General features: G+C 38.1%; 1 protein-coding gene across 2 annotated transcripts in view; it reads left to right on the top strand.

Moving 5' to 3' along the window:
• Positions 1-18,239, top strand: part of LOC117337642 — a 108,467-nt gene that overhangs the window by 80,166 nt on the left and 10,062 nt on the right. For both annotated transcript variants that reach the window (XM_033898726.1, XM_033898727.1), the window contains 2 exons: positions 6,412-6,497; positions 13,290-13,422. In XM_033898726.1, the coding sequence (XP_033754617.1) occupies positions 6,412-6,497; positions 13,290-13,422 (219 nt within the window). The remainder of the gene's footprint in view (positions 1-6,411; positions 6,498-13,289; positions 13,423-18,239) is intronic.

Genomic DNA, 18,239 nt, shown 5'->3' with positions numbered 1-18,239 from the left:
GAAGTAGATTAGAAAGGCGAGTTCATGTTAGAAATGGTCATACTAGGGACGTCATGTAACTGTTTCGTCCTTCTAGGACTCATCAGTGATACTAGGGATGTCATACAGCTGTTACGTCCTTTTAGGACTCGTCAGTGATATTAGTGACATCAAACAGCTGTTTCGTCTTTCTAGGACTCGTCAGTGATGATAGGGACACCATACAGCTGTATTGTCCTTCTATGACTCGTCAGTGATACTTGGGACACCATACAGCTTCTTCGTCCTTCTGGGACTCGTCAGTGATACTAGGGACATCAAACAGCTGTTACGTCCTTCTATGACTCGTCAGTGATACTAGGGACATCAAACAGCTGTTACGTCCTTCTGGGACTCGTCAGTGATACTACGGGCATCAAACAGCTGTTTGGTCCTTCTATGACTCGTCAGTGATACTAGGGACATCAAACAGCTGTTTGGTCCTTCTGGCACTCGTCAGTGATACTATGGACATCATACAACTGTATCGTCCTTCTAGGACTCCTCAGTGATGTTCGAGACATCATACAGCTGTTACGTCCTAAGACTCGTTAGTGGTGTTGGGGACATCATACAGCTGTTACGTCCTAAGACTCGTTAGTGGTGTTGGGGACATCATACAGCTGTTACGTCCTATGACTCCTCAGTGATGTTGGGGACATCATACAGCTGTTACGTCCTAGGACTCGTCAGTGGTGTTGGGGACATCATACAGCTGTTTTGTCCTAGGACTCGTTAATAATACTATTGACATCATTTCGTCCTTCTAGGACTCGTCAGGGATGTCAGGGACATCAAACAGCTGGGTTTTCTCGTTAGTAATCCGTCCTAAGACTCGTCAGGGATCCTAAGGACATCAAACATCTGTTTTGTCCTAAGACTCGTCAGGGATGCTAAGGGCCAAAATGTGTGGAAATACAGAATAATCAGGAAAGTGAAAAAGAGTGAATACAAGTAGTATCCAAGGGATACCCGTATTTGTTACATTACTGGGTTTTAAAATCCCGGACATATCTTTGCGATATCCAGAAATCCGCTGATAGATCCGTATAGAGTTAGGGTTAATGTACAGCTGTAGCCTGGCGTACCAGATTTAGACCAGGCGTAGCTCGCTTGTGTTTACCGATCCTAAATCTCTGTATTGACTGAAGGGTAGAGGACAAGGCTACAACATCAAGTGACATTATCAACAAGAAAGCTTTCAGCCTTATGGGGCCAACTTTTTACTCGATCCCTCTCAAAGAGAAACTTAAACACAATCTGGATGGGACTTGGTCTGCTAAATGGTTCCTGGCTATACAACACGCTATTTGTTGCCGCCATTAATCAAGGATCTCCCAATAGCTATAATGATTAGAATTGTACTACACTGTCCTCGGTGTATTTGCTAAACCAATAGATTGCTTTCTGGCTCCACACATAAAGCTCGCTCGTCTCATTCCGTAGTCGTATGAAGCGTCCATTCAATTCCTGGTAGTGACCCCTATGATGGCATGGACCTTAGTACCATTTGTGTGGGAAAGCCTGCTCACCAGACGAAACTGTATTAAGTCATTACACCAATTCTTCACTGTAAAAAAATCAATTCTGTAAATAAATATCATCATCCTTTCTGTTTTTGTTGCGGGTCCGCGGAGGTTCGTGCTTGGTGTAATGGAAAAGTCGGCTGTATTATGTTACATTCCATGGGGAAAAACTGGCATCACACTTCGTGATAGCTAATATACATATTTATACAGTTAAGTCGTTCCCCATCGTTACATATCTCACTTACGGCCGTTACTCCTCCAACACCACCGACAGGTTCTAATAGATTCAAATCTCCACTGACCGTCTTCAGACATCACTTTTGTTATTGGATATCAAAATATTCTATGAAGTCATGCTCCAATCAATATGGCGGTATCTGTGAGGATGTGTATGATGAGGTATACAGAGAGAGATTAAACACTGCTGTAGGATGGGAAGAAAGTCTCGTGTCCCTTGATGTAGCTAACGATATATGCATTAAACATCTACTCCACATTGCTTCCAATAAAGGCCACTAAATGATAAACTATGACGTATAACGCGAGAGGTTCGCGAGATCTCGTCAAATGTCGTGTCCCCTGTCGATAGGTCGATGGTGAATTCAGCAAGGGCGTGTTATCTCATTGTCAAAGCCTATTATTGGGTAATAACTCACTAAGCGCTCATTTCTGTGAATCAAGCGGTTTCTGTATACAAACATTGATCTGTTTATCTATTCGTAATGTTTCCATTTTTATTTTAACTGTTTTAAGGACAGTTTAGATGTTAACACATCATACTGTAATCTTCCATGACTTATACATATTTTTTGGACAATAACGAAGAAATTCATTAACAAATAAACTGTTAAAAGATCAGCAACACAGATCTAAAGTATAAATACAACATGATATAGAGATATAAACACCAGCGAAAGTTTGTATCGGAAACGGAAAATTAATAATGAAGTTCCATAAATCAGTAATCACCAGACGACTTCAATCACGTGTGTATGGTTCTTATATAATTACATCCTATGGAATGTATCCCTGAGTATCAACAACAGTACATTTATGTATTTATCCCTGAGTATCAACAACAGTACATTTATGTATTTAAATAACGAAGAATACCATCACCTTAAAGAAAGCTCGTTACCTCAGGGTACATTACAAACAGAACTAACATACAACTAAAGGTTACACACCAAACCTGTTATAGAACTAACATACAACTAAAGGTTACACACTAAACCTGTTATAGAACTAACATACAACTAAAGGTTACACACCAAACCTGTTATACATTACAAACAGAACTAACATACAACTAAAGGTTACACACTAAACCTGTTATAGAACTAACATACAACTAAAGGTTACACACCAAACCTGTTATAAATACCTCAGGTACATTACAAACAGAACTAACATACAACTAAAGGTTACACACCAAACCTGTTATACATTACAAACAGAACTAACATACAACTAAAGGTTACACACCAAACCTGTTATAGAACTAACATACAACTAAAGGTTACACACCAAACCTGTTATAGAACTAACATACAACTAAAGGTTACACATCAAACCTGTTATAAATACCTCAGGGTACATTACAAACAGAACTAACATACAACTAAAGGTTACACACCAAACCCGTTATAGAACTAACATACAACTAAAGGTTACACACCAAACCCGTTATAGAACTAACATACAACTAAAGGTTACACACCAAACCTGTTATAGAACTAACATACAACTAAAGGTTACACACCAAACCTGTTATAAATACCTCAGGTACATTACAAACAGAACTAACATACAACTAAAGGTTACACACCAAACCTGTTATACATTACAAACAGAACTAACATACAACTAAAGGTTACACACCAAACCTGTTATAGAACTAACATACAACTAAAGGTTACACACCAAACCTGTTATAGAACTAACATACAACTAAAGGTTACACACCAAACCTGTTATAAATACCTCAGGGTACATTACAAACAGAACTAACATACAACTAAAGGTTACACACCAAACCCGTTATAGAACTAACATACAACTAAAGGTTACACACCAAACCCGTTATAGAACTAACATACAACTAAAGGTTACACACCAAACATGTTATAAATACCTCAGGGTACATTACAAACATAACTAACATACAACTAAAGGTTACACACCAAACCCGTTATAGAACTAACATACAACTAAAGGTTACACACCAAACCCGTTATAGAACTAACATACAACTAAAGGTTACACACCAAACATGTTATAAATACCTCAGGGTACATTACAAACATAACTAACATGCAACTAAAGGTTACACACCAAACCTGTTATAGAACTAACATACAACTAAAGGTTACCCACAAAACCTGTTATAGAACTAACATACAACTAAAGGTTACACACCAAACCCGTTATAGAACTAACATACAACTAAAGGTTACACACCAAACCTGTTATAGAACTAACATAAAACTAAAGGTTACACACCAAACCTGTTATAGAACTAACATACAACTAAAGGTTACACACCAAACCTGTTATAGAACTAACATACAACTAAAGGTTACACACCAAACCCGTTATAGAACTAACATACAACTAAAGGTTACACACCAAACCCGTTATAGAACTAACATACAACTAAAGGTTACACACCAAACCTGTTATAGAACTAACATACAACTAAAGGTTACACACCAAACCTGTTATAGAACTAACATACAACTAAAGGTTACACACCAAACCTGTTATAGAACTCACATACAACTAAAGGTTACACACCAAACCTGTTATAGAACTAACATACAACTAAAGGTTACACACCAAACCTGTTATACATAACAACAAAACTAACATACAACTAAAGGTTACACACCAAACCTGTTATAGAACTAACATACAACTAAAGGTTACACACCAAACCTGTTTTAAAAAACCTTAGATCGGATCACGAGTACGTTATATATATATATATATCTTAAACAGAGAACTTGATGTAAATATAAAATTTCGCATGTCTGATTTGAATAACTGGAAATGCGGTAATATACTTTCATTTTGATGTTCCGTGATTCAGTATTGATATTGTATATTAGGTTTCCAATGTAATCAACTAAAAGCACATTACATCAGATTCCCCGCCAGGGATATGTTTATTTGATGATGTTCCAAAATGGCGGTACCTGGAATATATACCGGAATCTTCTTCATCCTCACAAGGAATGTGTAATGTCTAACTTCTTTATTGCTTCAATTCCCTTCCGAGTGTTTAGACACCTCTAACTCCCGGTAAAACGCTGGCTGAGACGGAGTCTTGTGAACGCTTAATTTGAAGCATGTTCCGCATTAATTTGTGGGAGTTGTTTATAGCGCGAAGGGCTTGCCGAAAATAAAATCTTATTTTCAAATGAAAAACATCACTGGTAAGACTATTTTAATGTGGAAGGAATCTTCTGTATCGTGTTTAAATCTTGTATAAATCTCCCATATCATCTCCCACAGATGTGATTCGTGTACCATTTACGTTTAGTTCTGCCGGTACATTTAACGTCATCATATACATCGTAGATGATTTTGTAACATAAACCTCATATATAATATGGTATAACATACTTCGTATATGATTTTGTATAACATATTTCGTAAATGATTTTGTATAACATACTTCGTAGATGATTTTGTAACATAAACCTCATATATAATTTTGTTTAACACACCTCGTATATAATTTTGCATAACACACTTCGTATACAATTTTGTATAACAAACTTCGTATAGGATTTTGTAAAACATACTTCATATATAATTTTGTATAACACACTTTGTATATAATTTTGTATAACACACTTCGTATATAATTTTGTATAACACACCTCGTATATAATTTTGTATAACACACTTCGTATAGGATTTTGTAAAACATACTTCGTATATGATTTTGTATAACACACTTCGTATATAATTTTGTATAACACACCTCGTATATAATTTTGTATAACACACTTCGTATATGATTTTGTATACCACACTTCGTATATAATTTTGTATAACACACTTCGTATAGGATTTTGTAAAACATACTTCATATATAATTTTGTATAACACACTTCGTATATAATTTTGTATAACACACTTCGTATAGGATTTTGTAAAACATACTTCGTATATGATTTTGTATAACACACTTTGTATATAATTTTGTATAACAAACTTCGTATAGGATTTTGTAAAACATACTTCATATATAATTTTGTATAACACACTTTGTATATAATTTTGTATAACACACTTCGTATATAATTTTGTATAACACACCTCGTATATAATTTTGTATAACACACTTCGTATATGATTTTGTATACCACACTTCGTATATAATTTTGTATAACACACTTCGTATAGGATTTTGTAAAACATACTTCGTATATGATTTTGTATAACACACTTCATATATGATTTTGCATAACATACTTCATATATGATTTTGCATAACACATTTCGTATATGATTTTAAACAACATTTTTCGTAAATGATTGTGATAAACACAATCGTACATTTGTATACCTCGAACCAAGCCTTACAACATTGTACATTTGTACGAGGTGTTTTTGTGATGGAGTGTAATAGGGTAACCTGATACCGTTATAATGGCCGATACATCTGGTTTGTTAGTGTTGAATTATTACACAATCTTAATTATCTTATGACTTTCCAATTACAGAGAAGTAAGATTATATCGTATAATTCAGGAAACCAATCGGTAACACAACAGCGCACAAACTACAAATATCATTATCTATAATTATACGTGTAATTCAACTAATCTGATTTGGAATTTCTTTCTTTTAGAACGGAGTTTGTCAATTTTCCCAGCCGAGATCCGACCTACAGAACGGAGTATGTGTGTTGTCCTAATGATGCTGAGTGTAAACACGGTACGTAAACTACAGTACAACTAGTATAGCTGCTGTGTAATAACGCTGATGGAGGAATTCCAGTAGTTACAGCCCTTTGTCAGTCGTACTGGCGATTAGGGTTAAATCATCACCTCACAACTTTTAATATGGTAATACCTTACTCTCTAATAACCCTCAGTAATCTATCGCCTTCCTTTGGTGAGCTCCAATACAAACTCCTAATGAGCTCTTTTATCAGTGATTGATTCAAGATGATCTTGTATCATAGTCTTGTGTACAGGTCCAACTATCAACGATACATGTCCATCTACCTTAGATAGAGGTCCATCTACCTTAGATAATGGCCCATCTACCTTAGTTACTGGTCCAACTATCCACGATACATGTCCATCTACCTTAGATACTGGTCCATCTACCTTAGATACTGGTCCATCTACCTTAGATACTGGTCCATCTACCTTAGATACTGGTCCATCTACCTTAGATACAGGTCCATCTACCTTAGATACTGGTCCATCTACCTTAGATACAGGTCCATCTACCTTAGATACAGGTCCATCTACCTTAGATACAGGCCCATCTACCTTAGATACATGTCCATCTACCTTAGATACTGGTCCATCTACCTTAGATACAGGTCCATCTACCTTAGATACTGGTCCATCTACCTTAGATACTGGTCCATCTACCTTAGATACAGGCCCATCTACCTTAGATACTGGTCCATCTACCTTAGATACATGTCCATCTACCTTAGATACTGGTCCATCTACCTTAGATACAGGTCCATCTACCTTAGATACAGGCCCATCTACCTTAGATACAGGTCCATCTACCTTAGATACTGGTCCATCTACCTTAGATACTGGTCCATCTACCTTAGATACAGGTCCATCTACCTTAGATACTGGTCCATCTACCTTAGATACTGGTCCAACTATCCACGATACATGTCCATCTACCTTAGATACTGGTCCATCTACCTTAGATACTGGTCCATCTACCTTAGATACTGGTCCATCTACCTTAGATACAGGTCCATCTACCTTAGATACAGGTCCATCTACCTTAGATACTGGTCCATCTACCTTAGATACTGGTCCATCTACCTTAGATACTGGTCCATCTACCTTAGATACTGGTCCATCTACCTTAGATAGAGGTCCATCTACCTTAGATACTGGTCCATCTACCTTAGATACTGGTCCAACTATCCACGATACAGGTCCATCTACCTTAGATACTGGTCCATCTACCTTAGATACTGGTCCATCTACCTTAGATACTGGTCCATCTACCTTAGATACAGGTCCATCTACCTTAGATACAAGTCCATCTACCTTAGATACAGGTCCATCTACCTTAGATACTGGTCCAACTATCCACGATACATGTCCATCTACCTTAGATACAGGCCCATCTACCTTAGATACTGGTCCATCTACCTTAGATACTGGTCCAACTATCCACGATACAGGTCCATCTACCTTAGATACAGGTCCATCCACCTTAGATACTGGTCCAACTATCCACGATACATGTCCATCTACCTTAGATACTGGTCCATCTACCTTAGATACAGGCCCATCTACCTTAGATACTGGCCCACCTACCTTAGATACAGGCCCATCTACCTTAGATACTGGTCCAACTATCCACGATACATGTCCATCTACCTTAGATACAAGTCCATCTACCTTAGATAGAGGTCCATCTACCTTAGATACTGGTCCATCTACCTTAGATACTGGTCCATCTACCTTAGATACTGGTCCAACTATCCACGATACATGTCCATCTACCTTAGATACAAGTCCATCTACTTTAGATACTGGTCCAACTATCCACGATACATGTCCATCTACCTTAGATAGAGGTCCATCTACCTTAGATACTGGTCCATCTACCTTAGATACAGGCCCATCTACCTTAGATACTGGTCCATCTACCTTAGATACTGGTCCAACTATCCACGATACAGGTCCATCTACCTTAGATACATGTCCATCTACCTTAGATACTGGCCCATCTACCTTAGATACTGGTCCATCTACCTTAGATATTGGTCCATCTACCTTAGATACAGGCCCATCTACCTTAGATACTGGTCCATCTACCTTAGATACTGGTCCATCTACCTTAGATACTGGTCCATCTACCTTAGATACTGGCCCATCTACCTTAGATACATGTCCATCTACCTTAGATACTGGTCCATCTACCTTAGATACTGGTCCATCTACCTTAGATACAAGTCCATCTACCTTAGATACTGGTCCATCTACCTTAGATACTGGTCCAACTATCCACGATACATGTCCATCTACCTTAGATACTGGTCCATCTACCTTAGATACTGGCCCACCTACCTTAGATACTGGTCCATCTACCTTAGATACAGGTCCATCTACCTTAGATACTGGTCCATCTACCTTAGATACAGGCCCATCTACCTTAGATACAGGTCCATCTACCTTAGATACTGGTCCATCTACCTTAGATACAGGCCCATCTACCTTAGATACAGGTCCATCTACCTTAGATACTGGTCCATCTACCTTAGATACAGGCCCATCTACCTTAGATACTGGTCCATCTACCTTAGATACATGTCCATCTACCTTAGATACAGGCCCATCTACCTTAGATAGAGGTCCATCTACCTTAGATACTGGTCCAACTATCCACGATACATGTCCATCTACCTTAGATACTGGTCCATCTACCTTAGATACAGGTCCATCTACCTTAGATACTGGTCCATCTACCTTAGATACTGGTCCATCTACCTTAGATACTGGTCCATCTACCTTAGATACATGTCCATCTACCTTAGATACTGGTCCATCTACCTTAGATACAGGCCCATCTACCTTAGATACTGGTCCATCTACCCTAGATACTGGTCCATCTACCTTAGATACAGGTCCATCTACCTTAGATACATGTCTATCTACCTTAGATACATGTCCATCTACCTTAGATACATGTCCATCTACCTTAGATACTGGTCCATCTACCTTAGATACTGGTCCATCTACCTTAGATACATGTCCATCTACCTTAGATACTGGTCCATCTACCTTAGATACAGGTCCATCTACCTTAGATACTGGTCCATCTACCTTAGATACTGGTCCATCTTCCTTAGATACAGGCCCATCTACCTTAGATACTGGTCCATCTACCTTAGATACAGGCCCATCTACCTTAGATACTGGTCCATCTTCCTTAGATACTGGTCCATCTACCCTAGATACTGGTCCATATGATTGGGTGTCATATTCTACATACGGGTACATTGTGTCTCCTGACTGAGTTTTATATTCTACATACGGATATCTTGCCTTGATCATCTAAAAACGGAGTCGTTAAGAAAGCCGGTGAAGATAAAAGTTGGTATCTCCAATATATATATGTACCTACCTGTATATTTATGCCCGTATATTATATAAATAATACAATTGATATATTTTCTTTTATAATCGAATTTGTCATTGAATTAAGTCTCGTATTCTGACATTGTTAAAAAAACCAATGAAGGGTTTAAAACTCCGTTTCAGTTTCCCAGGTAGAAAAAAAATACTTTCATGAATATGTACAGATATGTTATTCCATTTTCATATACTTTTTTTAATTGGTTCAGGCATTATTGCAGACGGAACCTTTCAACACCGATTTTGTCGATTTGTTCTAAGTATCATACATGTCAGATATCGTTTTATTTCAAAATGCGGAACGGAAAATAAAGTCAGATCATCTTTATTAGAAGTCGGTGTAAATTCAGGTAAAAGGCAATTAGAACATGTATATGCATAAATTAATGAGCATTCAATTAAAACAATGGCCTCATAAACAACATTATTTAAGAGAATGTCCTTAAATGAGCGGGTACATAAACCGACTACAAAGGACATATTCTGACCAAGTAATGTGGCACAGACAGTTTTCTTAGGGTTGGGAATCCCCTACCTACCGAAATCCATTCTGTCACCATTTAACACATGAATAACCATCTTAATAATGTTTGTTTTGTAAAAATTATCACGGAGAATAATAATAAATCGAGGATGACATGTGTAGCACAATGTAAGTAACTGGGACTCCCCTACCTACAAACATACATAGCCACATAGTAATTAATTTAAAACTTATAACCTAATGATATAGTTATAGGTAATACATATACACTACTATCGTACCACTATCACTGAACCATACAATGTTAATATATGACAGATGACATGATAGCAAGTGACTCCCCTACTTATATAAATTATTGATAGCTTGATAATCAAAGTGAAAGCAAAACATCAATGTGTTTTTCATGACTTGTTAGAATATCACTAACCAGTCTCTATATCGGATTAAACTACACGAGAATCCTTATAAACAATGTAATATTGTTATTCCACTTTATCTCCTCCCCTACGTTACGGTCGTATTGCCACACCGTATCCCAAGAATTGAATCAATGGAGCATGGATTTGGAACAATTCTACGGACCTCTTGATTTATATTGAACAGCTAGTCCTCATAAATGTTTCAGCTATAATAACATTTGACTTTTCCACTCTGTACCATATCAGTATCTCTTCTTGGTACGATTTTTTTCTTCCCCACGGAAGACTTGAACTATTCCGGATCATATTTTGTGATAAGCCCCACTAATGCGAAAATGAAATATAATGACGGAATTGGGATGAGCATTGGATTTCTCATGACATAATTTATTTTTAATTTTGGTGACAAGATCTTCCAACAAACATTTTGCGTGTCTAATATCGCAAAGCGTCACCCATTTTTTGTTTTCTTACATGACTGAATTTTTATCGAACAACTTAGAACAGTTAAGACATCTAAACCAGCCCTTTTATTTTAGATTCAGAAATCAATGATTGTTGTTGATCTTGTCCATCCATATTATTATCTCGTCAACCTGGGATATAGGACACAACACGTGTAGGCTATGCTTTACTGACCGCTAACCTATTATCTACATTGTGACCGACATGTATGGTAACAATGACTATCTCACCCTGAACATGTTTAAAGCTAGTTAGCCAGGTGCTTCCGTTGTCAATATCTAAGTCCATGTTTAAGAACTCGATACTGTACAGATCTGATTATAATTTTCATCGAGGTTTTATTGTCGTCTTTTCAAAAGAGATTAAAACAGTTTTAGATTTGGTAGTATCTTTTATATCAGTCTAAAGACTTGATAAACACTGTCCACATGTGTCAGAGTCCCTATCAACCAATTACTAACACTAAAGCGGTATATTGTGATGACAGAAACACCAAGAGAACCCCCTCCCCATCCTGCACCCCGTACACCAGATACCCACGTCACACCCCCCCCCCTCCCCCTCCCCATCCCCATCCTGCACCCCGTACACCAGATACCCACGTCACCCCCCCTCCCCCTCACCCTCCCCCCTCCCCATCCTGCACCCCGTACACCAGATACCCACGTCACCCCCCCCCCCCCCCCCCCCCCCCTCCCCCTCCCCCCCCCTCCCCATCCTGCACCCCGTACACCAGATACCCACGTCTCCCGAGGTCTGAAATAACCGATACTACACCTCAGTATACGCTTCATATCTTGGTGTCCACGTGTTCAGAGACATGGTGACAATGGACCACCAATTACCTAGATTAACTTCCTAAAACAAATTGGACTGGGCTTCAGGCCAGTATTCATTTCCTGGCTATGTCATTCATGTCGATATTAGACTCCATAGCTTGAGTAATTATCATTTTTCTCTGCTCCATATCCATCATTATTCTGTACAGTGATTGGATAAACTTTATAGATGAAACGATTCATTTCTCAATCACAAATAAAATGATAGATAGTTGAGCGATCAGGTGTGTTATAATCAGTGCCGATGAGGCTCCAGGTAAGGTTTCCTCCCTGGCCGCACGTCACTAATGAGTGAAATGGATCATTGTAATTGAGCGGTAACTAAGGAATACACAACAGTATTGTACCGCCCTCGGACTCACTTAGGTCTGGTGGTGACAGCCTTGTCAGAAACACTTCCCCTGATCACGTTTAGATGACAGGATAATTATTTTCTGAGTTAATTGTCAGTATTTAAGATCCTTCCATTGATATCACTCTGATATACAAATATCGGTTTGTAATTAATTTTTCACCAAAACAGTATATTTCCCTCTCCGGGGATAGTCTGCCGTCGATATTTCCTGCTCGTATTTTCTCTCTTTCTTTTCTCAAAATATTAAAAAAAAAAAAAAAAAAAAATTGATTTTTTTTTCAATGAAAGACTATTCTGCTTTCTGCTATATTTCAACATCCATGGTAACATTTGGAGTGGGTCACGAGTACCCTTATTTATCTCCAATCTTCGAGAGCTCCATTGAGTTTGGCTATCTCGTCCCCAATAATCAATAGAAAAGGTCATATTTCAATGATGTACACGTTTCAATGAGGCAGCGAGATTTCATCTGTGTTTCAGTCATCCTAAAAATATATCTGTTTCATTCATTATGCCGAAATAATTTTCCCAGTAAAATTTAATGACATAAATATTTCATTATTCGAACATCAAAGATTCCATTATCAGTTTATGATGTTAGTTATGAATCAATCAATTTTGTAATTAAATGCTCAGTTAAAAAATAAAAGGGTAATTACTGTTCAATGATGTGGATTTAAGGACTGTCACGTAACGTTGGTTTGGAGAATTGCCTTTCGAAATTTGTATATTGATATTTTGACCAGTTTAATTCTAGCGGATTTTAATGGCCAGCAGTAATGTGATGTAACGTTTTACACCCATACAGCGGCCGCCCGGAACAATGGTCTGAATGAGTCAGACGAGCGATTCCTCGCCATCACCTTCGGATCAGCCACTGCAGTCCTCATCATCATAGGCCTTGTCTTCATCATCAGCTTCTGTCACAAACGGAGAAACAGGTACGTCACAAGTACACCTACAGGTACAGTATAAATACCACTAACAGGTATGGTACAAATACCACAACAGGTACGGTACACATACCACCAACAGGTACGGTACAAATACCACCAACAGGTACGGTACAAATACCACAACAGGTACGGTACAAATACCACAACAGGTACGGTACAAATACCACAACAGGTACGGTACAAATACCACAACAGGTACGGTACAAATACCACCATCAGGTACTGTACAAATACCACAACAGGTACGGTACAAATACCACAACAGGTACGGTACAAATACCACAACAGGTACGGTACAAATACCACAACAGGTACGGTACAAATACCACCATCAGGTACTGTACAAATACCACAACAGGTACGGTACAAATACCACTAACAGGTATGGTACAAATACCACTAACAGGTATGGTACAAATACCACTAACAGGTATGGTACAAATACCACTAACAGGTATGGTACAAATACCACTAACAGGTATGGTACAAATACCACTAACAGGTATGGTACAAATACCACCAACAGGTATGGTACAAATACCACCAACAGGTATGGTACAAATACCACTAACAGGTATGGTACAAATACCACCAACAGGTATGGTACAAATACCACTAACAGGTATGGTACACATACCACCAACAGGTACGGTACAAATACCACTAACAGGTATGGTACAAATACACTTACAGGTAGGTACAAATACAACCAACAGGTACAGTATAAATACCCCAACAGGTACGGTACAAATACCACAACAGGTACGGTACAAATACCACAACAGGTACGGTACAAATACCACCATAAGGTACTGTACAAATACCACAACAGGTACGGTACAAATACCACTAACAGGTACTGTACAAATACCACAACAGGTACGGTACAAATACCACTAACAGGTACGGTACAAATACCACCAACAGGTACGGTACAAATACCACAACAGGTACGGTACAAATACCACCAACAGGTACGGTACAAATATCATCATACAGGTAGGTACAAATACAACCAACAGGTACAGTATAAATACCCCAACAGGTACGGTACTAATACCACAACAGGTACGGTACAAATACCACCATAAGGTACTGTACAAATACCACAACAGGTACGGTACAAATACCACTAACAGGTACTGTACAAATACCACAACAGGTACGGTACAAATACCACTAACAGGTACGGTACAAATACCACCAACAGGTACGGTACAAATACCACCAACAGGTACGGTACAAATATCACCAACAGGTACGGTACAAATACCATCTACAGGTACGGTACAAATACCACCAACAGGTACGGTAAAAATACCACCAACAGGTACGGTACAAATACCACTAACAGGTACGGTACAAATACCAATAACAGGTATGGTACACATACCACCAACAGGTATGGTACAAATACCACCAACAGGTATGGCACAAATACACTTACAGGTAGGTACAAATACCACCAACAGGTACTGTACAAATACCACCAACAGGTATGGTACAAATACAACAACAGGTACGGTACAAATATCACCAACAGGTACGGTACAAATACCAGCAACAGGTACGGTACAAATACCACCAACAGGTACGGTACAAATATCACCAACAGGTACGGTACAAATATCACCAACAGGTACGGTACAAATATCACCAACAGGTACGGTACAAGTGACAAGATGTCGTCAATAGAAGTTAGTGATAGGCGTAAGTGTAGTGCATAAGTAAATTTTGATTTTATTGGTTTGTATATTCTTAATAAGACATTTTCTTAAAACGGTAATGAGTAAAATCGATCAGAAACCAATGATAGAGGATCAGAACAATGAATGTAATGTGCTTCATTTTTAACATATGAATATCTTACTCCATTTTTGACCCTGAACTGCCTTTGTTGCAGTTCTCCTCCTTAGTGACATTCAAATCCGTTTCTAAGCAATACTTTATGACAGATACCGTTCATAGTCATCTAGACAAGAACGTACAGTGAGGAAGCGCAGTAGGGAGTTGATCAGATTAGGGGTCAAAGTGTTCGGGGTTTATCTGACCTACAGTTGTCCAAATTTAATATTACATATCACTATAAACCTCAGTCAATGAAATGAATCAAATATATAAATTAAGCTCCCATTTTGTTTAGTTCACAATAAAATTTATAGGACATATGCCGACATTATGTCACAGCATATATCATTATCTTCCTCTAATCCATTTAGTAATAGTCACGCGAAATAAAAACAAAAACAAAACAAAAAAAAACAAGAAAAATGTCGTTCTAAATCATAAAACCCTCACAAATTATCTCCTGTTAGATTACGCTCTTGCTTTTAAAGGTACAAAAATAAAGTGACTATATTACAAAAGCACTTCATTACGGATTGAAAATGTATAAAAAAAACAGGTTATGATCCTTTTATGAAAATGGGCAAATAGTGGAAAGATTGGTAAAATCTTTGTTGGAGATTATCGATACAGTAGAGAAATCCATTAGGTCCCTAGTGTACACGGCTAACATGTATAGAGGCCTGTCAATCACTCAATAGACTGAGTCAGTGGCTTATCTCCGTGACGAGGGAAGCCTGCTTTTCCTGTCCAGGGATAACCCCGGGGATTATTCACATGATTTCAAAGATGGCATTCTCTGGTCACGTTTACAAGTAGAACATGCTGTTTCCGTGCAGTGTTTCAGAGATACGTCATCTTTACCCTAGTTTAGGACGTTAATGTATAGATTTTCAATAAAATTCTTTTTGCCTGTCTAGCTGAAGATGGCCGTTTATATCTGTTCTATTCTGTTGCAATCAATACAGAACGGCAATTGTATGCAGAAATGAAAGTCTGACGTCATGTCTGACATCACAGAAATGTTTGACGTCACATTGATATGATAGTTATGTCTGACATCACAGAAATGTTTGACATCACAATGATATGATAGTTATTTCTGACATCACAGAAATGTTTGACATCACATTGATATAATAGTTATTTCTGACATCACAGAAATGTTTGACGTCACAATGATATGATAGTTATTTCTGACAGCAATAAACATGTCCTCGTCCAGTAGAGATATTCTCTGAACATTGAAGACTCTATGTTTCAATATCTACAGTGGAACTAACTCCCAATTCCCATATCAAATACCAACACTACATCAAACTACTTTATTGCCAGTATGTAAAGAACGAACGCTAAGACAAATGTACTTTCCCTAAATAAGGAGAAACACAGCACGAGAGCGTCAAATTTTAGTTTGGAATTGATGGTACCAACAGAAGAAGCTTGGCCAATGAATTATCTATAACATCCACAGGGACGAAAGAGAAACATAGTTATGATGAACATGTTGATAGGGTCTAGTCTGCTAGATCTCCTCCTCAAGGTCTGATCCATGGCTTCACGCTGGTACTCATACATCTTTACTGAGGCTTATAAAACACACGTCTATACCTGTGAAACACATCAGGGTCGTGGCAAACCCTAACTTGTAAAACACGTGTTGATTGTGGTCAACTCTGCCTTGTTAAACACATGTTGATTGTGGTCAACTCTGCCTTGTTAACAAATGTTGATATTGGTCAATTCTGGGTCGTAAAACATTTGTTTATTGTGGTCAATTCTGGGTCGTAAAACATTTGTTTATTGTGGTCAATTCTGGCTTGTTAACAAATGTTGATATTGGTCAACTCTGGGTCTTTAAACATTTGTTGATTGTGGTCAACTCTGGGTTGTTAAACACGTGTTGATTGTGGTCAACTCTGGCTTGTTAAACACGTGTTGATTGTGGTCAATTCACGGTCGTAAAACATTTTGTTGATTGTGGTCAACCCTGCCTTGTTAAACACATATTGACTGTGGTCATCTCTGGGTTGTAAAACATTTGTTGATATTGGTCAACTCTGCCTTGTAAAACACGTGTTGATTGTGGTCAACCCTGGCCTGTAAAACACATGTTGATTGTGGTCAACCCTGGCCTGTAAAACACATATTGACTGTGGTCAACCCTGCCTTGTTAAACACGTGTTAATTGTGGTCAACCCTGGCCTGTGAAAGGGTGAGATGGTAAAACAAGAGGCTGGCTCTACTTAATGTGTCAAGGCCGGTAAAACCACGCACCAAGACTCCATTAAACCACAGAGTCAGACTTTTCAATTGTTTCCAAGTAACAAGTTTGTACACAAGTTACATAAACCACAAAGAACCTAACACACTGTATAAATGTTTAATCACACACAGTACACGTGCTACTCCGCGCCCTCTTCAGGGCGCCGTGCGCCAGTTGATACATTACAATGTCCATGACCAATGATTGGATTTTTTTTACATACGGTAACAGATTTTCTCTTTCATTACGTTGATCAAGTGGTGTTTCATTGAATCCTAACATGCAGGGACTAGACACATTAACATAGGATAAATCTATAGCAGGAAGGTCTCTTGTTTGAATCAGTGCAGTCTCATTTGTGATTCTATATTCTCCGCGACTTTGAATCCCCGAACAAAACATATTGTTATCCTGAAAGAGTTTGTTCAACCTACTGCTTAAATCAATACACAAATTTTTTTTTCTCCTGGAGAAGTTTTAACTTCCCTCCTGGGTCTTGGAGGTTCAATACACTTGGTTAATCGCAAGCTGTGCTGCATATATCGACATTGTAGACAACTTAACTGTCCTCTTACCGGCAGAAGAAAGTTAATTAGTAATCTTATAATATTGATAGAAAAAAATGTTCCAAGCTCACGACCTGTGCAACCTGGGTAGCTAATGGTCATTACCAGATAGTTAATGGTCACGA

The sequence above is a fragment of the Pecten maximus genome, chromosome 11, assembly GCF_902652985.1.
Source record: "Pecten maximus chromosome 11, xPecMax1.1, whole genome shotgun sequence".
Taxonomy (NCBI): domain Eukaryota; kingdom Metazoa; phylum Mollusca; class Bivalvia; order Pectinida; family Pectinidae; genus Pecten; species Pecten maximus.
The sequence above is the reverse complement of the archived record's forward strand: the minus strand, read 5'-3'. Positions and strand labels throughout refer to the sequence as shown.